This window comes from Elaeis guineensis, chromosome 10 (assembly GCF_000442705.2).
Source record: "Elaeis guineensis isolate ETL-2024a chromosome 10, EG11, whole genome shotgun sequence".
Lineage (NCBI taxonomy): Eukaryota > Viridiplantae > Streptophyta > Magnoliopsida > Arecales > Arecaceae > Elaeis > Elaeis guineensis.
Window position 1 is genome coordinate 6,923,713 of NC_026002.2, and position 25,899 is coordinate 6,949,611.

General features: G+C 47.6%; 1 protein-coding gene across 2 annotated transcripts; it reads right to left on the bottom strand.

Moving 5' to 3' along the window:
* Positions 1 to 682: 682 nt before the first annotated feature.
* LOC105053447 (F-box/kelch-repeat protein OR23) lies at positions 683 to 9,431 on the bottom strand. 2 transcript variants are annotated; one of them, XM_029267092.2, is made up of 3 exons: positions 8,171 to 9,431; positions 1,977 to 2,044; positions 1,052 to 1,183 (listed from the first exon to the last, which is right to left on the bottom strand). In XM_029267092.2, exons 1-2 carry the CDS (start codon positions 9,241 to 9,243, stop codon positions 1,990 to 1,992), a joined length of 1,128 nt encoding a protein of 375 aa, XP_029122925.1. In that variant the 5' UTR covers positions 9,244 to 9,431; the 3' UTR covers positions 1,052 to 1,183; positions 1,977 to 1,989. The 2 variants fall into 2 exon arrangements, with proteins under 2 accessions (XP_010932903.1, XP_029122925.1); XM_010934601.4 differs by lacking the exon at positions 1,977 to 2,044 and having other exon boundaries at positions 683 to 1,183; positions 8,171 to 9,401.
* Between the last annotated feature and the right edge of the window lie 16,468 nt (positions 9,432 to 25,899).

Genomic DNA, 25,899 nt, shown 5'->3' on the forward strand with positions numbered 1-25,899 from the left:
TGGTGATGGTGGTGCTACAGATGTCTGTTTCTGAGAACTCTTTTTAGGCCATCAGAACCATTTAGCAACTGCTAACATCCACCCATGATTATTGTTGCAATTGGAATTTATCCCACCATACATTTCCTTTTGAAACAAATGAATCCTGGGTTAAGTATGTAATCATTATAATACCTGCCACCTCTTTCTGAACTGTTCCACGTAGAGTCGTTTGTTACAAACTATAACGAAATGAGCATATTTGAATATCACACTTCCTTTGAGATCAGACATCCAGCACAACTCTATCAAGGTAAAAGGGTCTCATCTACTTCCACTTATACACATGTGCCATCCCACGGTCTCCTGCAAATTAGAACTCTTGCACGTGCCATAGATGTTGCTAAGGGTTTGTAATGTGCTGCATGGGCTCAGCAAATGGGTGCTTTGAGGGCTTTGGACAAGAATAATCCACTCCATTTTGCATGGTGTGAAGACTCCAATTACTCAACTAAACTATATGCTCTAGCAATGAAATTCTAATACGAGTATCATCAAACTGAGCAAATGTTATCGTGCGGCTCACATTAGTGGCGCTTCCGAGACCACCTTCTTGGGTATAGCTCTTCTGAGACTTTTATCAGGCAAGCTCAACACTTAAATAAAACAATAACAAAATACATAATCAAATGATACAAAGATATATGGAACTCATAATAGTACAAAGATTTGGTGTATCCAATGTTGGTATACACAACTAATAGTGATTAACATGTAGGTTAATGACATACACCATCCAATCACTCTTTACAAGGACATTTTACATCAAATTATATATACCTGGAGAAGCCCAGGTAATGAAAGTCATGGCTAATTACATTAAACTATACAGGAAAGAAAAAATCACCCACAAAATTATAATCTAATAGTACATGCAACAGCAGTTTTAAAATCTATGGGTTGGTGGAATGGTGTATTTGAAGTTAGAAACCTCCATTTCCTCTGAGCAGGGTCGTACACTTGAATCTCTAAAGTCAGCCTTTTCTTGGGCGGTCTTCGTGGATCTGATCCACTGCTAATCTGTGTTGAATTGGTCAGCACACACAGCACCCCATTCATAGCAACAAAGCCACAAGGCTCATCTGCTGGAACCTTCTTTCGCAGGCTTGATTCTTTCAACCATCGATTTAAAGCAAAATCATATCTGCATTTGTCAAATAAATGGATGAAAATGTCTGCTCTAGTAGTATTTAACATCTGACATCATCTGCTATTCATATTGTAAAGGAACATGAGCACACATTTTAAATATCTGTCAAATGACACTTCAAATGTCTATAGATGTTCTCTCTGCTTGCATCACACATGACAAATATTAGTGCTCATATAAGGTTGTAAAGGTTAGAACAGTGAGAAACCTAGGCTCTGATTTCAATTATCTCACAGGACAGACTGATAAACTGTATGCAATAATAGCATGGTTATGCAACACAAATAAGAGATTTTACATTGGTCTGTGTTGATCTATAAAATAAAATATGGATATGTCGAAGCAATTTGGGATCTGTTTGGATGATTGGGTCCAAAATCCTATGGGATTTGTGAGTTAGGTCAGTACGACCATCAAAAGCATTGGATTACAGGATGGGCTAAAGCCTATATTAACAAATGCCCAGAACTACCTTTTGAGTGGACCTATCGATCTTTTTATTTTTTTGCCTCTCTCTAAGGGATTTGGGCCAGCACACCCAAATCTTGGGTACATGTTAATATAAGCTTAGGCCAGCATGTAATCCAATGCTTTAGTGGTTGTAACCCATGAATCCCATAGGATTTTGGGCCAATCATCCAAACAGGCCCTTGATATTAAGAAAATGTAGGAACAGGAATGAACTGATAGATCAAAAATAAGCAACTCACAATGAAATTAGTAAATTCATTACAGTAAATTCCAGAAAAAAGGTCCAAAAACAACACCACAACTAGAAGCAACTAACCTTAAAACCTTCCTCAGAGATCAACTGAATCCTCTCCCATCCAAGACCGAGCAGCTCTATTTGCAGATCTATTTACGAGTAATATACTGACAGAATTAGGTCTACAAAGGGTTCAGATTTAAGGATCTGAATAAAAACGGTAGCTTTCAGATCTTAGTGCTGGAGAGAAGCTGAATAGATCTTAGAGGTCAGCTAGACTACTTCTAAGGTGTTACAGACTTGCAAATGCTTGGTTTTGGGGTTTACCAGCAATGGTTATCCAAGAGAGATGATTCAAGTCCAATGAAGAAGTGGCTGTTTTGATGCGGGAGCAATTTTCAAGGTTAGGTTATTAAAAGAAGATAAAAGAATGAAAATGAGCAGAAAAAAGAGGAAAAGATAGGAAGAGAGAGGAGGGAGGGAGAAAACAATCCTCTTACACCTGGATGGTCCCACAGAACGTTCCCAACTTTGTGTCAGGGATAAGCAAACTCAAAAGCAGATCTCATCTGTTAAAATAAGTACAAAGAACCTGCTGAGGAGACAAAGGGAGTGCTGGGATCCAAGTAAACCAGAACTAACTAAAGATCCCAAAACTAACCTCAGATGACTTAAAAACAGTAAAAATTAGTACTTTATATAGGGTGGTATAATCTTAGTTGCTGAAATTGAGAGGAGGTGCAGATATAGGCACAGACTGAAGTTGCTTATAACAAAAAAAAAAAAAAAGGATGTTGAAGCACGTAGGAGGCATGTAGATAAAGTTAACGCATATGATCATTTCATATTGAAAAAGTGCATGATATATGAATGCAGACAAATGGCATAAGAAAGATGCAGTTGTGCTAGAGCTGAGTTTCATTGCTTTAATAAAAGATGCTTGGTTAAAGAGGAAAATTGTAGGATTAAGAAGCTTATAACAAGGAAGAATTAAAATTATAAAGTGCGAACCACATAAGGAAGAGATTCAACCGACAAAGGGCATATTGTGATGCTTGTCACACATACGATTCCTACCCAACTTTATGATAGGAAGATGGAAGAAAATGAAACAGTCAATATTTATACCTTAAGATTAAATAGACATCATAAAATTCATAGCCTAGTAAAGGTAGATGAAACATCTACGAAGATCACTGAACTAGAAGTATTCTAGTTATTACAACATGCAATTAGGAAGCTTAAAATTAAAGGCACATTTTCATCATCTACCACAGATGTCATGGGAATCCGACCAATGAAAAATGTTTTTTCTTTTTTTGGTTGTCATTGTTGTTGTGGGGGAGCACGGGCATGGAGGGGGTGGGGTTCTGACGAGGTTATAGGAGAAAGAAATCTATATGCCTTTAATAAGAAGAGCTTAAGTACTCTAATTGTGAGAAGGAAAAACCAACCAATATCAAAATCATGGATGAGAGTAGTCTAAAAGGGGATTTTGTATATCATGACTTATGGGCCAGTTGTCCAAAGAATAAAATGGTGTAAAAAGTCAGATCAGAGAATTATTAAGGCAAATAGGAGAAGCATTGGACTAGTTCTAGCATTAATATAACATAGTCAATCTTAGACTCAAGGTTAAAACTTCTGATTAAGAAACAAGGGTAAAAATTATGTTTGTACTGTTGAGCCCTCCTTAGTTTATATCCCACCATTTTGAATCTTTAAGCTTTTATTAAATTTAGGCTTCTTAGGACTCTCTATTCTCTGAATGAAATTTTCTGCTTATTACAATGAGGATATGTACACGATTGTAACTCCATTATTTTCCAAAGTAAAGTTGTCCTCAATTGCATGTCTACACTTCCAGAAATGCTTTTTCCTTAAACTTCAATAACTGATTCAAGTAAAGATTACATCCATATAACAATGAATCACCCAATTATGCTCATTGAAACTTTCACATTTCAAAATTAGACAGCAAAGTCAATAAAACTAGAGATCTAAAGATAATTAGATAGGAACACTCATGCTGAGATAGGTATCTTTATCCATGCACATCCTTAAACAATAAACAGGCAGCTTTAAAGATGCATGTATGATTGCATTCACAAACATAACCATCCAATGTCTCTACGACGGCATCATCAACATGTTCTTTCATTGGTATGTTGATATATGGAGTTCCATGTAATGAATTGAGGTTCCAGGTCATGATTTAGACTCCTTGACCATCCACATTCTCTAAAATCTAATCACAAAATGCATCTTAGCACATGACTGTCCAAACTTGCACAAAGCTTATATAGGCTTCCAATTTCCAATTTGATAAGCCAAGTCTAACATCTGGTACACCACCTTCAATTACATCCCATCAACCATCAAATACATACATTAGACTATTGTTCAATAAGAGAACCTCCTATCTTTGTCTTGCAATGACAGAATCTTGAGAAATTGTCAATAAAGTTTGAAATAAGATACTTTAAGCTTGCTTACTGAAGGATTCTCATAGAAGATGTTCTAAAAATGTTTTATTGTTGTCTGCTTTTCACAAAAGCCTCACTTGAATAAGCCTGTGTTAGGGCACTCAAATTGTACCTAATTTAAGAGCAACACCAACACGCAGCCACCTAAAAAGGATTACATAACATCAATCCAAGCACTAAAACTATTTTCTAAAAATTGGCAATAAGATCTTCTATTGGAAAAAAATATGTTTTCTATTCTATAAAATAGGTTGTTCTAGCTAACTTAATAGGCAAACAATTGAGGATTTTCTAAATCAGACCAAATTAAGTGAGATTCTTCACCTCAGATACCTTTAAGATGCAGCCAGTCAATATCATACCTATCATTTAAGTAATAATCAATAGGAAAAATCTTAAAGGATCAAAAGATTTTGAACATATAGCTAAGGTATAACTAGAGCCGTCAAAATGGGCCGTGGCCCGCGGGCCAGCCCATTTAGGCCCTTAAAGTAGTAGGGCTGGGCTAGTATTTTGGCAACCCATTTAACAAAAGGGCTTTTTAGCCCGGCCCGTTTATGGCCCGGCCTATGAAGGGCCGACCCGTATAGCCCGCAAGCCGGCCCGTTTATTTTAAAAAAAGTGACACAATTACATAAATTGTTAAATGTTAAAAAAGAGGTTTAATATTAAAGTCAGTCATGTGACTGACTTTTTATTAAGTCCTCCATCTTTTTTTTCTTAATGTTCTAATTAAAAATTATCTAAAATATTCTAATTGAGAACTGGGACTGAATTTCAATGGTTGGATTCAATGTTACTTGAACAATATTTGTTACTTGTTGGTTTTTTTGATTTTGTAGAGTTTAATTAGTTTGTGGTATTTTTTTCTTGTGGAGAATGGAGATTATGATATTATTACAAACTTTTTGGAGTTATTTCATATTTGCTTTTGGTGTTTTAAAATTTGATGAAGGGATTGATTTTATTTATTTATTTGATGAAATATTATGTTTGAGAGCTTTTTAATTTTTTATTATTTTTTAATTTTTATAATATTTTCAATTATTTTAATTTTTTAGTGAGTTATAAGGGCCGGCCCGTTTAGGCCCTTCACTTATAAGGACTAGAGTTGGGCTGCCTATTTGATGGCCCATTTATCAAAAGAGCTTTTTTGGCCCAGCCCCAATGGACTCGGCCTGTTTTGATGGCTCTAGGTATAACGAAAATCCCTTGGAAAACTAAAGCTTCAATAACATAATCAAGTTCAACCATTTCAGTTCACAATATAGCTTGGTAAGCAAGGCTCAGTCAAGAAAGGGAGAAATGTCCGGTGAAGACCAATTAAATGCAACATGTCTTTAAAAGCAAACAGTCTCATTGACCATCTTATTACCAAAATCACTCCATATTGAAACTGCCTTAAGTGGTCAGTATAGAATTATCATGTTATTTTACACTACCTTGTAGAATTAAGAACCTTTTCTACTCCAACCCATGAATGTTGTCCTCCCACTGCCTTAAGTGGTCAGTGCATACATCTTCCCATCTTCAAAACCCATCTTTACTGCCTCACCTCCATTTCACTGTCTCTCTCCCCCAACCCCATTGCTGTTCTAAACACCTATCTCCCCTTCCCTACCTTTGATATCACCTTCGATGCAACTTCCCTTAATATCTGGAACTTTGTTGCAGATCATCCTTGTTATGCCTAAAACTTCTTCAAGTCTTCCATGCTGCCAACCACCTTGTATCCAGTGACCTCACCACTTCCACCACTCAGCTGAAAGCAACTTTGTCAAGGACTGAGTTTCACATGACAAGCAAGAAGGTGACTGAAAGGGGAAGATGTGTAGAAGGGAAAAAAGCAACTGTACAGCTAAGAGTTATGAAGAAAGCTGGGTGACAGCCCCTCTCGCAATGTGTTATTTCCCATGGAACCACCCATTTAGCATGGAATTTTTCATTCATGAAAGATGCATCGAAACAACTCATGGGACTACATTCCTTTCTGACTTGAAATTCCTATGGATTACCCAATTCCCCAAGAATACCATGGAAATAGAGCACATCAAAAGAAGCTCGCACATGTAAATCAAATGGATACAAATGGGCAGTTTTGGTATAAGTCTTTGCTTGATTTATAGTCAGAATTTTATTGATAAATTGATTATATTAGAGATGACCTACCAATGAATACTTCTCATCCACAATCATTTCACGGTGCAAAAACTCCAAATCCTACATCTTATTGGCGAGAGCTTTCTACTAAAAGTTACTTTAGGGCAATGTCAAAATAACTTAATTCCATGGTGATTTTCCATCACAATTCCGCATTCTCACCTAATAGAAAAAAAAACTCTTCCCACTATCACAAGCATGTTCCTTTGCAGTATTATCGTGATGGGATGAAATATAAACTTCAAATAAATCATCATGTGTAGATACTACTTTGACACCATTCCTAGCATGAGAATGAACCACCAAGATGTGGGATAGCTTCAAAATTCTATCAATGATATCACAAATATCATATCCCAACAACAGCATACAGGCTGCCCTACCGGTCTCGTATAAATAAATCAAACAACATGATGATGTTTCTTAAATAAGGACCTGTTTGGATGGATGAACAGCTAGTCTGTGCATAACCTCTTCTCACATGAGAAAGGTTTAAGAAAGAGCACAATAAATGGGAATTTGTAGGATAACAAGGATCTATGGTTCCATAAACCTGATGTTTTAAGAACATAATAAATCACCTTTTTAACAAAATTCCTTACCTTAATCCTCAGAGATAAGAGCACCAGCCGCTTCGCTTGATCTCTCAACTTCTCCATTCACATATCTCTTCTCTTCTTTAACTACCACTCTTTATAAGGAGGTATCTAGCCTATAGATCATCGGGCATCCAAACAGGCACTAAAAGTACTTCATACTTATCAATGGCATCAATTTTGTATTTTGATAGTTCCACTTCCTTGACTCATGGACATAACTCGGGATTGCAAAGATTTTTCAAAACCTTGTGCAGATTCTTGATATCCATTGTCCACACCAAAGTTCGCCATCTCAGTATCAGATCCTGTATGAGTACCATCCTATTAAAATACCAGCATATAGTTCGGTATGATACAAGATAGCATACCAAATATTCGTATAATATGGGACAATGTACTTGTATGAGATCGGTACGGTCCGGTACACTCTCTATTAGGTGGTATGGCATACCATGGTCCACCCTACAAACTGATACAAACAAAAAGGGCACAGACAAGGAATGATAATAAATGAGCAACATCAGGTAAACACTACTGAAATTTTCTCAAACTCAGACCAGGGTTTAAAGGGCCAAAATGCACATGCATAGCAGAATCTAAATGAACTTTTCTTTAGCATTTGACTAGCTGTACTGATGGATATCAAAATTTTCTTGTCACGTCCTGTAGCAACAATACCTTTTACATGCATGGGAATCAACTCAGAATGAACACTAAACTATGCAATGACTTCCAAAAAGATCTAACAGAAGTTCATACCATTACAAAAAGCTAACAGACCAGTTATTGCACAATACATAAGCATAGCCTGCCTTTGGCATCATAATGCCCTGTATTTTATGCATAATCCAGCTCAGATGAGTACAGTATGGATAATCAGAAAGCATGGCACCTTTTCCAAAACTTTAAAAGAATTAAGCTAAAAAGTAACATGAATAATCACAATGCACTGAACAGGTAGGACATCAAAAGCAACCGGACAAATAAACCAACCAAAAAGAAGGGACAAAGGAAGAAAAAAAAGGATCACCTGAAAATATCATTTCGATCAAGCATGAAAATTCCTGGCGCCTGCCCATCCTCTACATCCATGACAACGACCGACCCGAGCTTCCTTCTCTCCCCTTCCTCCCACATGTCCCCCACCTCCCTCCACTTCCCACTCCTCAACCCAAGCACAACAGCGTCCCTGTAGTACACATCGGCCGGAACCACCCCCGACACTGTCCGGTAATCGCCGTACCCTCCCATCACCCAGAACTCATCCTCCTCCACCTCCCTTCGCCGGACCAAGAACCCCACACACCCGGCCCGGTACCTCGGCAGCCCCTCCCGCATCCTCCACTCGCCGGAGTCCACATCGAACCTCTCAACGGAGCTCATCCGGCTACCTTCGGAGGGGAACATGGAGTGGCGGGACCCACCGCCGGCAACGATGATGCCGCCGTCGCCGCAGGGGACGGGGGCGCAGGCGAAACTGCCGCGGGGGGAGAGCATGTCCGGGAGGCGATGCCAGGCGAGGAGCGGGGCGGGGGCGGCGAGGTCGAGGCGGTAGGCGGCGGCGGAGGCGGTTGGGTGGCCGATGGGGTAGGAGCGGGCGTCGAAGTGGGAGCCCCCCAGGACATAGAGGTGGGGCCCGAGGGCGACGGGGACGAAGTTGGAGAGGCCGTAGAGGTGGGGACTGCAGGGGAGCGGGGGGAGCGGGGACCAGGCGGAGGCGGCGGGGTCGAAGAGGCACGGCGGGGAGAGGGAGGGGTCCGCCGGGAAGAGGCAGAGGAGGTGGCGCGGCGGGAGGCGAAGGAAACGGCGGAGAGGGAGGAGGGAGCGGGGGGCCAGGAAGGCGTTCCACAAGCGGGAGGTGGCGCGGAGGCGGGCCTGGTGGGAGTACGGCAGAGAAGCGAGGATCACCGCGGCAAGGTCGTCGGGGAGGCCAGGGATTAGGGTCGGGGCCTCGGCGGTCGGGGAGAGGGTTCCGGCATCTCCATTGGCGACTGCGGCGGAGGAGGACAACGAAGCCATGGATTCTAGGGCGCGAGAGGAGTGGAGGATGGGATCGAGTAGTAGTCCGGTTGGGTTATTACGTCTCGCGGGGAAGGGAAGCATGAGGGGGTAAGAGAAAGTCGTTCCACGTTGTGGTGGTGGTTGTTAGGAGAGGATCAGCTGCGGTGTGAATGAAACGAGGAGTGGGGATAGCCGCAGATGGTTTTTCGAGGCCGGGTGCGAGCGCCATGATGCTGAGGTAGGTGTCGGATTTTGGTTTGATCTGTTGGGGCTTTGAGTGGTCCGGTTTGTGTTAGTTTTCGGGTTTGTGGTCCAAGTGTCTCGATGGAAGTGGCACGAGAGCTTGTCCGCCTAGTGGGACGGCGCACCGGGAGGTGGGAACGGAGGGTTGGGACTGGGGGGGGGGGGGGGGGGGGGGGGCAGTTCGCCGTTTTTCAGCGGAATTGCAAATGGGCGTTCACCATGATCCAGTCAAAACTAATTTTGAGTTTATTATTATTATTATTATTATTATTATTATTATTATTATTATTATTTCAAATGGATTGTATACCGAGAGAACATTAGATGCTCTTTCATATACTCCACCATCCAATTAGTTATCTCATTTTGAGATCTGATTAGTCTACTATTAGCCGAATTAGATAAAAAATATCCATTAGCCTGTCACTGCTAAACTTCGATGAGATAGTCGGGTGATAGCCGAATAAGTACGTCGTATGAAGAGTGAACCTGCAAGTAAATTTTTTTGTCGGAAATTATTCGATGAGAACTTTCTGATGCCTAGATCCGCCGGAGCTAAGAAAATAGTAGATAGAACCACGAGTGAGAGAGTTAAAAAAAAATATCTAGAAAAAACTTATCCTGATTTTCTTTTTACCTTTCTTTATATGAAGTGGGGTAGCCATTATCTAATAACTTCTGTCAATTTCAATACCGAAACATGGGAGTTATAAGTCGGTAGTAGACTGTAAATAGATAATTACTCTCGCCCACGATTTAGTAGTTATGATCGGTTAATACCCACATCGAATAACTGTTTTTCGACTCCTAATCTTTCAAGATCAAAGGTTGCAGCTATTCTGTAAATGGTCGTATATACTCGGCTAACCTTCGAGTAATATAATCGATCAGCCACTGAGTTGATGACTAGGTTATGAGTAGTTGTACCATCCGAAATAACTTTAGACATGCATGGCTGAATATTGAATTACATTGTCAGGTTGCTATCGAAGTTGGGTATCCGAGTATTTATCACAATAAATTTCAATACTCTCTTAGTTCCGATCCAAGAGGATGAAGAGAGAGATGTATAACGATACATTTTTGGATACAAATCAAATATGCCGATCACAAATACTAATTGAATTGAGCAATAGTAGTAGATGAAAAATTATGGAGAGTGTTGCTATCAAAATCCTACCCAATAATGATGGATCTCGCTAAAGATCTAGAGATATGGAGATCGCTAATTGATCCACTTCAACCGTGGTGTTGGAAGATGGAGCACCAATATGCCTTGAAGAATCATATATTTCTACATGAAAAGAAAATAAAAGAAAAGCTTGCCGAATTAGCTTAAACCGAGCCCTCCGATACCCAAGTCAAGAGAGGCTTGCAATAATAACAATAAAGGAAAAAAAATATGAGAGAAGATTAAAGTAAATATACTCTTATTCTAATCAGCTTGATTCTAGTTTGTCTTCAGCTTGACGTTCTTAGGTCGATTATTTCATCTTAGACTTTTCATGTTTATCTTAGAAGTTCAACCTTTGAGAGCTCGGCCTTAGGCTTCTCATCTTGGTTTCAGTCTTCATCTTGACGGCCCTCAAACATCACCTCATAAATCTATTGAGTTGCAGGAAAGGAGCAGAATAATGGATGAGAGCTTCAAAGCTTCTCACTATGAGATCTTTGAGCTTCAAGGATTTCACTGTTTTGGAGCCCTGTTCCTCTAGAGTCTTCTTGGCCCTGTCTATATAAACACGAGAACATGGATTCATTATAATTTGGAGGTGGAAATTAAGGAATTGTCATAACCTTCTTCTTTATTTAGATCTAATTCAAATATAATATAATTTTGTTCTTTATCTGGGTCCCCTTAAAAGTAGAACTATAGCAATGAGTTATTTGAAATTCAAATCCATTTGAAATTGCTTTCCACGTATCTATTCGTAATAGGCAGGTTCATTTCATGCCATATCAAAGAAAAAAAATTTATTTAGAAAGTAAAGGACCTAAATAATGAGTTCATGTTTATCACAAGCCTTGCACTCTTCTTCTAATAATAAAACGCATGCACTCTCTCTCCTACTAAAAGATAAAATATCATTATCTTCCACTAAAAGATATATTTACGTTTATTCAGTCAAAGACTCAACCTAACCTAACATGGACCAACGCTAAATGATAAAAAGAATCATTTCATTTTTGAGTTAGAGTTTGTGATGATCCAACGAAGAAAAGAAGCTCTTGAGTTGGAGTACGGTGGCTCAGGCTACCATACTCTGCTAGAAAAACTTGTTGATCAAGTCTTCTTCTCTGCTCTCTCTCTCTCTCTCTTCCTGAAGGAGAAAAACCTCAAGCCTTTACGCTTCTCTCTCTTTCTTTTGCTTGGGTGAGGATGAGAGCACCTGAAACCCAAGGGTACTTCTTATTTATAAAGGATGGGAGGAGCCAGGTTTTCTCTTGGGACATCTTCACCAGAGCTCTCCAAAATCCTAGTTAGACTTTGCTAGAGAAACGAGGGGGGCAACTGTCCCTTGTTCGAGTACGATCCCATCTATATGCTGCCCCTGACGATGGTCTATGCCATTTGATGGTGCAAATAAAGAAGGCAGAGTGTAAGCCTCTTTCTTAGTTGGCGACCCCCTCTTGGATCTAATACAAAAAGGCCTAAGGTTTGACTTCGATCTTTTTCTTCAGGTCCACTTAAATCACACATAAGCAAATTGGTCTAGCATAGTGGTATATTGCCCATATCCCACTTATAGACCTCTTATGAGTAGGATGGAACTAGTTTGCATTCTTATTCCTGCATAAGCTTGATGTTGCAATTCAATCCATTATCACTCTAGTATCATTATATGACCATTGAGTACTATATACCATCAAACTCTTAATCATATGATTTCATGGTCCATTGGAATCATGAATCATGTCAAACTCCCTTTTAGAAAATCTATTCACGCAAAGCCTTTTTGCAAATAATTAATTATTAATATAATATTTTTTTAAAAATAATTATTTTTAAAATCTTTAAGTTACTACTTCCATCCTATGTATTATGGACACTGTATCATTATGATGATTTTTATATTAGATAGCTAGACCCTTATTTGTATATGAATCTAGTAAACTACTTTACTCCCCATCAAGGATATAGTCTAAGGTATCATTGCAAATGTATAGATTTGGTCATCAATTTAGTGACCTCGAGCATACAATAAGGTCCTTTGAATCAAGGGACCACTTACATACTATGCATTTGATTCACAATTTAACCTTGGATAATAATTTGTAAGGTGGATAGCAAATCAATTATCACATATCCCAATCCATATTCCTCGAAAAACTTGAAATAATTCTTTTTATCTTTTAATGTGTGTTGTGAACCTTGTTTGTCACCCATTCCTTTACTTTTATACGAAAGGATACATATAGCAAAACAATTATCATATTTTAGCTATAAAAGAATAGTTAGATAATAGCTAAATGCTTAACTCTTGAACTACAAATCTAATTTGACCCGGTCTTGAGCCAAATACAAATATTTCAAGTTAGCTTCAAGGTCTTACTTGACCCTGACTCGAACTGAATAACTAGCTAGGTCTAAAGTTGTTTTCGTGGACTCGACTAGATTTGACCCTATCAAATAATGGGTTGGGTCAGGGTCTAGCATCATCACTCAAGTGTAAAAAGGGGTTGGGTGAGGGTCAAGCATGCCATAGTCTGATCCGACACTTTTGTAGCTCTATCAATGAGATACATAATAAAGATTGCGTTCCCTTTAGTACCGATAATTTCACAAATCCTAGAAAAGGTACGATCTTGTTTACATTGCATCCTAACACTTAGAGATCACTATACACACGACGGTTCTGAAGTAGAATCAGATGGGGCTCCAAGAGTTTGAGCTAAGGCCTAAAGATGTATGGTTGTCTAGATAGCTGATGAAAAGATAGGTTGAGGTAAACATGTATTGTGTAGAGAGAACTAACTAAATCAGTCTTAAAAATACCTTCAAGTGCAGATGACCATGCTATAGGCTGACTAAAAGGAAATGGCTAACATAAGTCATGTCAGGGTAGACCCTGTTGGGGGATACCCACCGACCGACCGACCGACTATCGGAGGATCCGACCGACTGGCGGCCCGACCGACTAAGCCCGACCGACTAACCAACGGCCCGACGGACGACTCTGACTGGCCGATCGTCGGTCGGGCGACAGGCCGACGGACGCCATCAGCGGCTAACTACGGCCATTCCACGGTCCATTCCCGACCGACTAAACCCAGAGGTCTAGTAGCCGACCCACATGAAGCTCGCCGACCGACGGAGGAGTCCGACGCCACTCTGCTGGCCACCGACCTGGGGTCGGCCGACTCCACCAACCACCGTACAGTCGCCAGACGTTGTCAGCCCTGACACGGACATGCGGCACAATTACCTAGGGGCATCGTCCCGCCCGGGGCCGGGTCAACCCTGGCGATTAGACGGCTACACGGCGACATGACGTTTTCACGGCGGCTCTGACAGTCTACAGTGAGTTGACAGTTCCTCACTTGTCCGCGCCATTAATGATGGCGCCATACCGTGCTCCACTATATATACCGGGGAAGGCAACAGTGCAAGGGGTCGATCCGCCCGTCTCTCCCACATACGCAGGCTCGCTCCTCTCTCTCTCTCCCTCTCTCTTTCTCAGAGCTCTCTGTCTGCATTTCACTGTTGCCCAGTCACCTCTCTGACTTGACCGTCGGAGGGTCCCCGCCGGAGCCGCCTCCGGTCAGTGCGGACTTCCTTTTGCAGGTGCACGCTTCCCGGCGATCGGGCGACGAGGCGATTGGCCGCAACAGATTGGCGCGCCAGGTAGGGGGACAGATTGGCGCGCCAGGTAGGGGGGCAGCATGACAAAGACAAGAGCTCAACGATCGAGAGTCACTGGGTCGGCCAGGCGCTCTTCCCGTCGGGAAGAAGCCTCCCCGCCCCCACCGGCGGCGGAGCCTAGCTCTCCGCGCCCTGCAGTGACCACGGAGGCCCAGATTGCGGCCATCGTACGGCAGATGACCGTACTGACCGACGCAGTCAAAAGCCTCCAGCAACAACCGGCGGCCCGACCTATGCCTTCCAGGAGCAGCCGCCGACGGCCGCGCCGACCCCTGTCGCCTCCATGCGAGCGCTCCCAACAGCGCTCCCACGGAGAGGAGGAGGGGCGACCACTGCGCGACGACCGACGGTCCCAGCGGCCCTCTCCTTCCCCGTTGGAACGGGCGAGGAAGGAAAAGCGGCCGCGCACACCGTCGGCCTCTCTTTCAGAATCCTCCGGAGGCTCCACCCCTGGGGTCTCCCAGCATCGGCGAGCGGACGACTACGAGCGACGGTTCGAGGAGATCGACCGCCGACTCGCCCAACTGCAGATGGACGGCCAGAAGTCTTCGAACGACGTCGACTTCCAGACCGCCCAGCCTCTCTCTCGACTGGTCCTCGATGAGCCGATTCCCAGTCGGTTCAAAATACCGAACGTGGAGCCATACGACGGCTCCACCGACCCAGTCGACCACCTCGAGAGCTATAAAGCTCTCATGACGATTCAAGGGGCAACCGACGCTCTTTTTTACATCGGCTTCCCCGCCACACTTCGCAAGGCTGCCAGGGCTTGGTACTCCGGTCTTCGATCGGGCAGTATCCATTCCTTCGCGCAGCTCGAGCACTCGTTCGTGGCCCATTTCAGCACCAGCCGAAAGCCGCCGCGAACGTCGGATAGCCTTTTCTCCCTCAAGCAGGGGGAAAACGAGATGCTCCGACACTTCGTGGCGCAATTCAACGCGGCCACGCTCGAGGTCCGGGACCTCAACGAAGACATGGCGGTTTCAGCCATGAAGCGGGGCCTGAGGTCGTCCCGATTTACTTATTCTCTGGACAAGACCCTCCCCCGAACATACGCCGAGCTATTGGAGCGCGCATACAAGTATATGCGCACGGACGAAGGAGCGTCCGACCGACGCTTGGCCGAGCCCAGAGGTCTGAAGGAGAAGCGAAGAAAAGGTCGGGAGCCCGCCGAACCAAGCAGGCCCCCGGCCAATAGTCGGCTTTCTCCACCCCGACAGATCCAAAAATCACCCCGCCGACAGACTCCGAGGCCGGTGCGTCCCAGGTATGACTCCTACACTCCTCTCTCCGCTCCCCGTGCGTAGATCTTGATGGAGATCGAAGGGGAAGAATACCTGCGACGGCCTCCGCCTCTGAAGGCAAAGGGCCTCGACCATCGGAAGTACTGCCGGTTCCATCGGAGCCACGGCCACGACACCGAGCGATGCATCCAGTTGAAGGATGAGATCGAAAATCTCATCCGCCGGGGGTATCTCGGCAAATTTCGAAAGGATCCGCCGACCCGACCGACTGTCGATCGACGCCCCCAGCCGACTGAAGAGGCACCGACTAATCAGCCGACGGCTGGAGTCATCAACATGATCTCCAAGCGGTTGGGATCGGGGACGTCTACAGGGGGGGAGCCGACGAAAAAGCCGCGCCCGGACGACGTGATTACCTTCTCAGAAGACGACGTTCGGGGCATCCAGACTCCCCATGACGACGCTGTTGTTGTGTCGGCGACAATAGCCAATTATGATGTAAAACAAATTTTTGTTGATAATGGAAGTTCGACAAATATTTTGTTTTACTCGACCTTCTCCCGAATGCGACTACCGACTGATCGACTTAGTAGGATCTCCACGCCCTTGATCGGCTTTGCCGGAGACACCGTCACGACAGAAGGAGAAATCACACTGCCCGTGACGGTCGGTACCGAACCACGGCAAAGCACAGTCTCCCTCATTTTTGCGGTCGTCCAAGTTCCTTCGGCCTACAACGCCATACTCGGGCGATCCGGATTGAACGCCCTCAGGGCGATCGTCTTGACGTACCATCTCCTTGTTCGATTCCCGACCAAAAATGGAGTCGGAGAGATGCGCGGAGATCAACAGCTCGCCCGACGATGCTTCCAAATCTCCGTCCAAAGCGACGAGACAAAGGATCCCCTGACAATCGACAAACTGGATCAACGGGAGGAGGAAGAGCGGGGTTCGCCGGCCGAGCAGCTCGAGGCGATCCCGATAGGAGAAAATCCCGACAGAAAAGTTTGGGTCGGGTCTCAATTGCCCGACATCGAACGCCACCGACTGGCGGAGCTGCTGACGGCCAACGCCGACATATTCGCATGGTCGGCAGCAGATATGTCGGGCATCCCTCCAGAAACAATTACTCACCGACTCAACATCGACCCGACAATGAAGCCGGTGAGGCAGAAGAAAAGGTCCTTCGCCCCAGAAAGGCAGAAGGCCATTGACGAAGAAGTGGACAAGCTGCTCGAAGCAGGCTTCATTCGGGAATCCACGTATCCTGATTGGCTCGCCAATGTCGTCATGGTCAAGAAAGCCAACGGAAAATGGAGGATCTGCATCGACTATACCGACCTCAACCGAGCATGCCCGAAGGATAGCTTTCCACTCCCGAAGATCGACCAGCTGGTGGATGCGACGTCCGAATTTCGACTGCTCAGCTTCATGGACGCCTTCGTCGGGTACAATCAGATCCGGATGGTGCCTGAAGACGAGGAGCACACCGCGTTCGTGACCCCCAAGGGCCTCTACTGTTATCGGGTGATGCCCTTTGGATTGAAGAATGCCGGCGCCACCTACCAGCGACTCGTCAATAAGGTCTTCAAAGACCAGATCGGGCGTAACATGGAGGTGTACGTGGACGACATGCTGGTAAAGAGCACGCAGATCCCGGACCATGTTCAGGATCTCGAGGAGACCTTCCGCACCCTTCGACGACACCGAATGAAGCTCAACCCGACCAAATGCGCTTTCGGGGTGACCTCAGGGAAGTTCCTCGGATTCCTCGTTTCTCAGAGAGGGATCGAGGCCAACCCTGAGAAGATAAAGGCGATCCTCGACATGCGTCATCCGAACACCAAGAAGGAGGTCCAACAGCTGAACGGAAGAATTGTCGCTCTTAGCCGATTCATTTCCCGATCAGCTGAAAGGTGCCTCCCGTTCTTCAAGACCCTGCGCCAGGCGAACGGTTTCTCTTGGTCGAATGAGTGCGAACAGACCTTTGAAGACCTGAAAAGGTATCTGGCTTCCCCGTCGCTGCTCGTAAAGCCGCAGGTCGGGGAGACCTTGTATCTCTACTTGGCCACATCTTCTGAGGCGATCAGTTCGGTGCTCGTTCGGAAAAACGAGTGCCGAACCCATCAGCCCATCTACTACACCAGCAAAGTGCTCCACGGCGCCGAAGCCAGATACTCGGAGACGGAAAAGATGGTTTTCGCCCTGACCGTCTCCGCGCAACGGCTCCGACCATACTTCCAGGCCCACGCCATCGTGGTACTCACCAACCAGCCCCTGAGGGCCGTACTGCGCCGACCCGACACATCCGGACGACTCGCTAAGTGGGCGATGAAGCTTAACGAGTTCGACATTCAGTACCGATCGAGGCCTGCCTTGAAGGCTCAGGTCTTGGCCGACTTCATCGCTGAATGCCCGACGACCGACCGAAGGTCGGGAGCTGAAGGCCCGGGACGAGATTCGGTCTCTGAGCCAGACCCGATCTCCACCTGGGTACTCCACATCGACGGAGCCTCCAACGCTCAGGGAAGCGGGGCCGGGCTCCTGCTCACGAATTCGGATGGGGTAGTCACCGAATACGCCCTCCGGTTCGACTTCAAGGCCTCCAACAATCAAGCCGAATACGAGGCACTCCTCGCGGGCTTGAGGATGGCGAAGGAACTGGGCGTCGACAGCCTCCGGGCATTCTCCGACTCTCAGCTGATCGTGGGGCAGGTCAAGGGCGACTTCGAGGCACGAGATCCGACCATGATCAAGTATCTTCAGAAGGTAAAGGATCTCGTGGCCCGCCTCGAGCATTTCGAGATCTCCCACATCTCCAGGACGGAGAACGCCCGTGCCGATGCTCTCTCCAGATTGGCAACGTCGGCCTATGATTCTTTGGGTCGGACGTTTGTCGAAAACCTCCAACAGCCGAGCATCGATCGGGTCGAAGAAGTACAGCAGCTAACGTCTGAACCAAGTTGGATGGACCCGATCGTCCGGTACCTGTCCGACGGGACCAGTCCCGAAGATCCCGCGGAGGCCAAACGACTCCGATGGTCGGCGTCGCAATATGTGATCATGGACGGCCGACTCTACAAGAGGTCGTTCTCCCTCCCTCTGCTCAGGTGCTTGGGACCGACCGACGCTGACTACGCCCTCCGAGAGGTTCACGAAGGAATTTGTGGGAATCACTTGGGGGGCAAGTCCTTAGCCGTCAAGGTCTTGCGACAGGGCTGCTACTGGCCGACCATGAGGAAGGATGCGGCAGAGTTGGTCCGAAGGTGCGAGCCATGCCAGAAGTATGCCAATATTCAGCACCAACTGGCCAGCCAAATCACTCCCATTGTCGCTCCATGGCCCTTCGCTCAGTGGGGAGTCGATATTCTCGACCCCTTCCCACCGGCGTCAGGCCAGAGGAAGTTCATCGTTGTCGCCATCGACTACTTCACGAAGTGGGTCGAGGCCGAGCCCTTGGCGCAGATCACCGAGCGGAAGATGGAGGACTTCATCCAAAAGTCCATCATCTTCAGGTTCGGATTGCCGCGCACCATCATCACCGACAACGGACGGCAATTCGACAACCAAGACTTCAAGGACTTCTGCGCCAGGTTCCACATCCGTCATCGACTAACTTCAGTCGGGCACCCACAGTCCAACGGTGAGGTTGAGGTGACGAACCGAACCCTGCTCCATGGACTCAAGACCCGACTGAACGAAGCCAAAGGTCTCTGGGTCGACGAGCTGGGCTCCGTCCTATGGGCTTACCGAACGACCCCCCGTGTCCCGACCGGGGAGTCGCCGTTCAGTTTGGCCTACGGGACAGAGGCTATGATCCCGCTCGAGATTGGCCTACCGTCTTCAAGGGTCGAGCAGTACCACGAGCCGGACAACTCCGAAAGCCGGAGGGCCGACCTAGACCTTCTCCCCGAACTGCGAAATAAGGCTCAAATCCGAATGGCCTCATACCGACAGAGGGTCGCCCGGTACTACAACGCTAAGGTCAGACCAAAGCTCTTCAGGCCTGGCGACCTAGTCTTGAGGAAGGCGGAAGTGTCGAAGCCCTTGGACCAAGGGAAGTTGGCTCCCAACTGGGAAGGACCCTACAAGGTTGCTGACACCTTCGGGCCGAGGGCCTACCGGCTGGAGACCCTTGAGGGGAAGCCCATTCCCCGGACTTGGAACGCCGACAACTTGAAGCTGTATTACCAGTGAATTTTGTGGTTGGAATACAAGTTTAGTTTTAAATTTCAGAGTCCTGATCCTTCGACGTTCAACGATCCATCGGCCCCTTACCAGGACCGATGCACCTACGGGAGTCGATACTCCTTCGACGTTCAACGATCCATCGGCCCCTTATCAGGACCGATGCACCTACGGGAGTCGATACTCCTTCGACGTTCAACGATCCATCGACCCCTTACCAGGATCGATGCACCTACGGGAGTCGATACTCCTTCGACGTTCAACGATCCATCGGCCCCTTACCAGGACCGATGCACCTACGGGAGTCGATACTCCTTCGACGTTCAACGATCCATCGGCCCCTTACCAGGACCGATGCACCTACGGGAGTCGATACTTCTTCGACGTTCAACGATCCATCGGCCCCTTACCAGGACCGATGCACCTACGGGAGTCGACAGCCCACGCGATTGTTGTCGCGACTTCCGACCAGGCTGCGGCCGGTCGAGGGATATTCGGCTTACCACCGTTTTCACACAACGCGACCTTAGTCGCACCCACAGCTTTCCGACCGATTGACGGTCGGTCGAACGACATCCGGCTTGCTACCATATGTCGGACGACACAGAACCCGACGCAAGAGCTTGGGGATCCGACTTACTATCGCTCCCCCGACACTGCGCCGGTCGATGTTCGACTGAACGCATCTACGGAAGTCCGACTACCGAACCTTTACCAGGTTCGGCCGGCTCCCGACTTAACAGATGCGCCCGACCGGTGACTTCAACTATTGGAAGCCGACCTAAAGTCGGGACACAAGCTACTTCGGAGCTGTGCAAGTCGGTTAAGTCCTACCGACTTACCCGAGTTGGCGACTTCTCTAAGTTGGTAACTAGGGTTCGATATTACAGCAATAAGAGACATTTCAAACAAAAGACACAAGAAAAGATAATTTCATTCATTGATCGAAGGAAATTACAAAGTCGGGCCGAAGCCCGATTACACGTATTTTCAAAAAGAAACAAAAAGAAGACGGTCGGCTGGACCGATCATTCGTCCTGGTTGATCTCTTCGACCGACGGAGGATCGGGAAGGATCGGCGTCTCGACCGTGAGCGGCGCTGGGTCAACGGCAGAAGGATGTCCTTCAGTCGGCAAGGGACCTTCGGTCGGCTCCTGCTCCGGGACGGCTTCCTCCGCTGGGATGACGCCTCCCGACAGCTGGTCGGCCTCCTCTTCGGCTCCCTCCTCTTCGGCGAGTAGCGGGACGACTCGGCTGACGTCCACCTCCGGGTACAAGGCATGGACGGCATCCCGACCGTCCTCGAACCCGACCCGATAGGAGGCGAAGCCCGACTCGAGCATCTCCTCCTTGTACTGGTCGGAGGCCCGGAAGTCCTCAATCGCACGATCGGCCGACTCCCTCGCCGACCGTGCCTCGTCCTCAGTGTGGGCCAGCTCCTCCCTCGCCAACTCCGCCTCGGCCCTAGCAATTTCGGCGTCGATCTGGGCGATGGACAACTCCTCTTCGGCTTCCGCGAGCTTCCCCAGGCTGACCCGAAGTTGCTCGCGTTCCCCTTGGAGTTCGGAGGTGGCACCGTCCCGTTCGCGTCGAAGACGACGCACGGCCCGACCTTTGTGCTTGGCCTCCTTCTTGGCCGACTTCAGTTCGGCCATAAGCCGGGAGACCTCGTCCGTCAACTTGGCCTCCCGGTCGGCCGACTCCTGCAGTTGGTCGACCAGCCTCGCTCTTTCGGCCTCGGCCGCCGCCGACCTTTCTTTAAAGGCTGCCCGAACATCGCCGAACCTTCAGTATCCGGCCTCCAACTTGGACATGGTGAAGATCAGCTGCCGACGGAAAAAAGCTTCGTCAGAATTATGTGGCAAGCAAAAATTCTTCTAAGGAAAAAGGTGACGCGAAGCTTACCTCCACCATTGTCGGGTAGAACCGCGACAGCATCTCGGTCACCTGCCGAGACCGCAACGACTGCACGTCGGTAGGGAGGAGGATCCCCTGGCACAACCTCCTCGCAAGGTTGTGGTCGGCCAAGGCCGATGCACCCTCAGGGTAGTATGCGCTGGGGGGCATTGATCTCTCTTCCTCCGAGGGCTCCATCGGGGCTTTCCCCCGATCAGCTGCCCCGATCGATGGGGCTGGCAGCGATGGGACGCTGGAGTTCGACCCGGCGCCCCCCGTTGCGCCAGCGGACGCCTCCGGACGATGTTCGGCTTCCCGAACGTCATCCGGCTCCACCCGCGGCGGCGAAGCCGCCGACACTCCTTCGGCCACTTCCTCGATCGGCCTCTCTTCGACTTGGACGGTCGGAGCCGCGAGGGCTATGATCGGCTCCGACCCCTCGGTCGCCGACGCTTGCACGGTCGGCGGAACTGGGGTTGGTCTCTTGGAAGGACGCGAAGGGCCAGCCCCCGACGCTGGCCTCTTCCTCGCGGCGGCAAACTGACGAATCTCGGCATCGGTCGGCCTCATCCTCGGCGGTGTCCCTGCAAAACCGACCAGTGTCAAAGGCCGGACCAGAACTACCCTAAAGCCGAACAAAAAGAAAAGCTGGGGGATCGGGCGATACCTATTCGGGGGACCAGACTCAGGCCGGCATCATAGAGAGCTTGCTCAGTAACAAGCTCCCTCTGCTTCGGGACCGACATGTCTTTGAGTCGGTGGAAGTCCTCCCGGTCGTCCGCGTCGACCCGACTGTTGTCGTTGGCCTCAGTTCGGGGTACACCCCAGCGGGAAGGAAAGCCCCAAGAAGAAGAAGAAGAAACGAAAAAGAACTGGTTCTTCCATCCATGAATGGACGATGGAAGACCGGTTATGAAAGCAAGATCCTTCCGGGGGTTGAAGAGCCACCACCCTCGGGCCTTAGGGTGGGGTCGGAGCACAAAAAATGCCCGGAAGAGGGAAACGCGAGGGTTGGTCGGCAAAAGCTGACACAACAACGCGAAGGAGATTATCAGACGAACAGAGTTCGGCGCCAGCTGCGCCGGACAGAGTCCGTAGTAATCAAGCAGATTCCGGACGAACTCCGGAATCGGGAGTCGAAGACCCGCGCGAAGGTCTTCGACATATAGCGCCAGGTCGCCAGGCGGAGGGTTGTTGACCCGACCGTCGGCCCCTGGAGCGGAGAGCCGAAACTGCTCCGGGATGCGATAGTGCTCCCGAAGCTGATCGACATTCGGCCCCGAAAGCGAGGAAGCCTCATCTTCCGGAGCCGATCGAGAGTCGTCGGTCGGGTTCCCCGACCGAGCTCCCTGGGTCGGTTTCCTGGTCATTATGCAGGAACCAAAAGAGCAGAAAGGGAAGAAGAAGGAGAAGAGGGGACCACGAACCCGATGGACCCTCCGGAAGTAGAGAAGAGCTCTGCCCGCGACGACCGAGAAATCGCCCAGACAGAGTTTCCCCCAGCAAATGGCGAGTGTGGGTCCTGAGTCCGGGAGGTCCTATATATATAGGGCCGACCGACGGCCGAGATGCTCCCGCGCCGACCAAAGACCTCCAGATGCGCGACGCGTGGCGCCCGCCGGTTGGCTGAGGATTCGGCGCGCTTCGTCCCGGGACGCCCGCACCGCCCTCATTAAATGCCGGAGCGGACGCCGGCCAACCACCATGACACGCGGCGTGCGGGGGTTGGCTCCGCAGTCGGCCGCCCGCTCCGGTCCGCGTTCCCGATGGGACGCCTCACCCGCGATCGGCGTCGAATATCCGATCGACTGACGCCGTATCGTCCGGCGCCCGATCTTCTGACACCGACGTGACGACTGACGACGACAAGACGTGGCGTCTGACACCTGACGCCGGTGCGACTTCTGGCATCGACTAGACGTTCGGATCACTTGGGATTCGTGAGGTGTCTGACAACGGATCAGCCGGCGGTACGGTCGGATCTGCACATGCGACAAATCCACTCCCAGTCGTCCGGTCTTGCTACCCGAATGAAGGCATCGGCCAGCTCTCCACCCGACTTAGGAGTGGAGGGGGGCAACTGTTGGGGGATACCCACCGACCGACCGACCGACTATCGGAGGGCCCGACCGGCTGGCGGCCCGACCGACTAAGCCCGACCGACTAACCAACGGCCCGACGGACGACTCTGACTGGCCGATCGTCGGTCGGGCGACAGGCCGACGGACGCCATCAGCGGCTAACTACGGCCATTCCACGGTCCATTCCCGACCGACTAAACCCAGAGGTCTGGTAGCCGACCCACATGAAGCTCGCCGACCGACGGAGGAGTCCGACGCCACTCTGCTGGCCACCGACCTGGGGTCGGCCGACTCCACCAACCACCGTACGGTCGTCAGACGTTGTCAGCCCTGACACGGACATGCGGCACAATTACCTAGGGGCATTGTCCCGCCCGGGGCCGGGTCAACCCTGGCGATTAGACGGCTACACGGCGACATGACATTTTCACGGCGGCTCTGACAGTCTACAGTGAGTTGACAGTTCCTCACTTGTCTGTGCCATTAATGATGGCGCCATACCGTGCTCCACTATATATACCGGGGAAGGCAACAGTGCAAGGGGTCGATCCGCCCGTCTCTCCCACATACGCAGGCTCGCTCCTCTCTCTCTCTCCCTCTCTCTTTCTCAGAGCTCTCTGTCTGCATTTCACTGTTGCCCAGTCACCTCTCTGACTTGACCGTCGGAGGGTCCCCGCCGGAGCCGCCTCCGGTCAGTGCGGACTTCCTTTTGCAGGTGCACGCTTCCCGGCGATCGGGCGACGAGGCGATTGGCCGCAACAGACCCAATGGAGTTTGATAACAAGTTAGGATTGACAAAGTATGGTTATTGGTTTGATAAGAGTTATGGCATTTGATCGTTCTGATGAGCGTGAGTAATGGAAGGATAATTGCTATCAGTTTGGGAACCTTTATAGAGAGTGAAGGCCAAATATAGGTGCAATCATCAAAACAGGCAGTAACTTCCGGTTTATCATTTGATATAAATAAGCAAAATTGTATTATGTAAAAAATCTTTTAGCATCCAATATCAATGAATCTTATTTTGTATTAACTTTTATTTTACACTTTACTTACAGTAGAATTTTACTCTAGGAATAGTGTTAACTTATATTTCTCTTATCATACCCCAAGCTACAACCTATCTAAATCTATCTCCTTGAATGGTAGTGTGATGATACCAAAAATCTATGAAGGTCAAGGCATCTAAATATACATTACTCTCATATCCTCATTTTGATTACCCTCTTTTTGACTATATTAACATTGGTGGCATGCCTGCATACTTATCTATCTATCTTCTCATTGACTTGTTAAACAATAATTCTGATAAGCTTATCCATTAGTGGTGAGGAAAGTTTTGTGCACCAAATAAGTTCTTAGACATATCTAGTAGGATGTGAAGAGCAAATAGATCCGATTTTAGGTAAACTTTACGAGCATAATAAGGTGGAACCTTCAAAACTAACTTTATTTGGATTTAGTTTACCTTACATATTTACTTTACAAAGTTTTCCTTGCTCAAACTAGCCTCCCTCCTAAAACTTCCAAAGAGATCTGGGCTCCTCTCCCGGCTGTAGGGGTGTAATTAAGCAAAATTAGTTTCAATTTAATCAAGCTTAGCCTAAAATTATTTTTGGGCCCAAATTTATATCAAGCTTTTGCTCCATGAAAAAAAAAAATTAAGATCCAAGTTGATATATTTATTATTTAGTCAAGCTAATTCAACCTTAGTTTTGAATTAAGCCAACTATAAGCTTAATTGGTTAGCTTGATAACATTAAATCAAGTTGAATCCTGTTCGAGCTTCCATTAGACTGGTTTGAAGCTTGAGTCAAGCTTGAATTGTAGTTAATTGATTCAAACTATTAAATATAGAGAACTAATAACTTTCAATCATGAAACATGAATGTTAAAATATCAAATATATTCATCGAGTATGTGACGATCAATGGAGGTTTTTGATATATATATATATATATATATATATTAAAATGGAGCAATCATATTGATGCATCATGGTTTGACACGTGAATAAAAGCGAAGAAAGCCGCGTGGGAGCACTGAGATTCTGGGAAAAGTGGAGGAAATTTTTTGAATGTGACTTGTGCTTTGGCAAAAAAAAAAAAACTCTCACAATGTGTTCCACCCTCATCTCCTCCTCTTCTCTCATTCTCTATGACGCCACTCCGCTTTCTCACCGGCTCCGATTGTGTGGCCCTTAGCACCTACCTAGACTCTAGCATCACCCTCCAACCGTAAA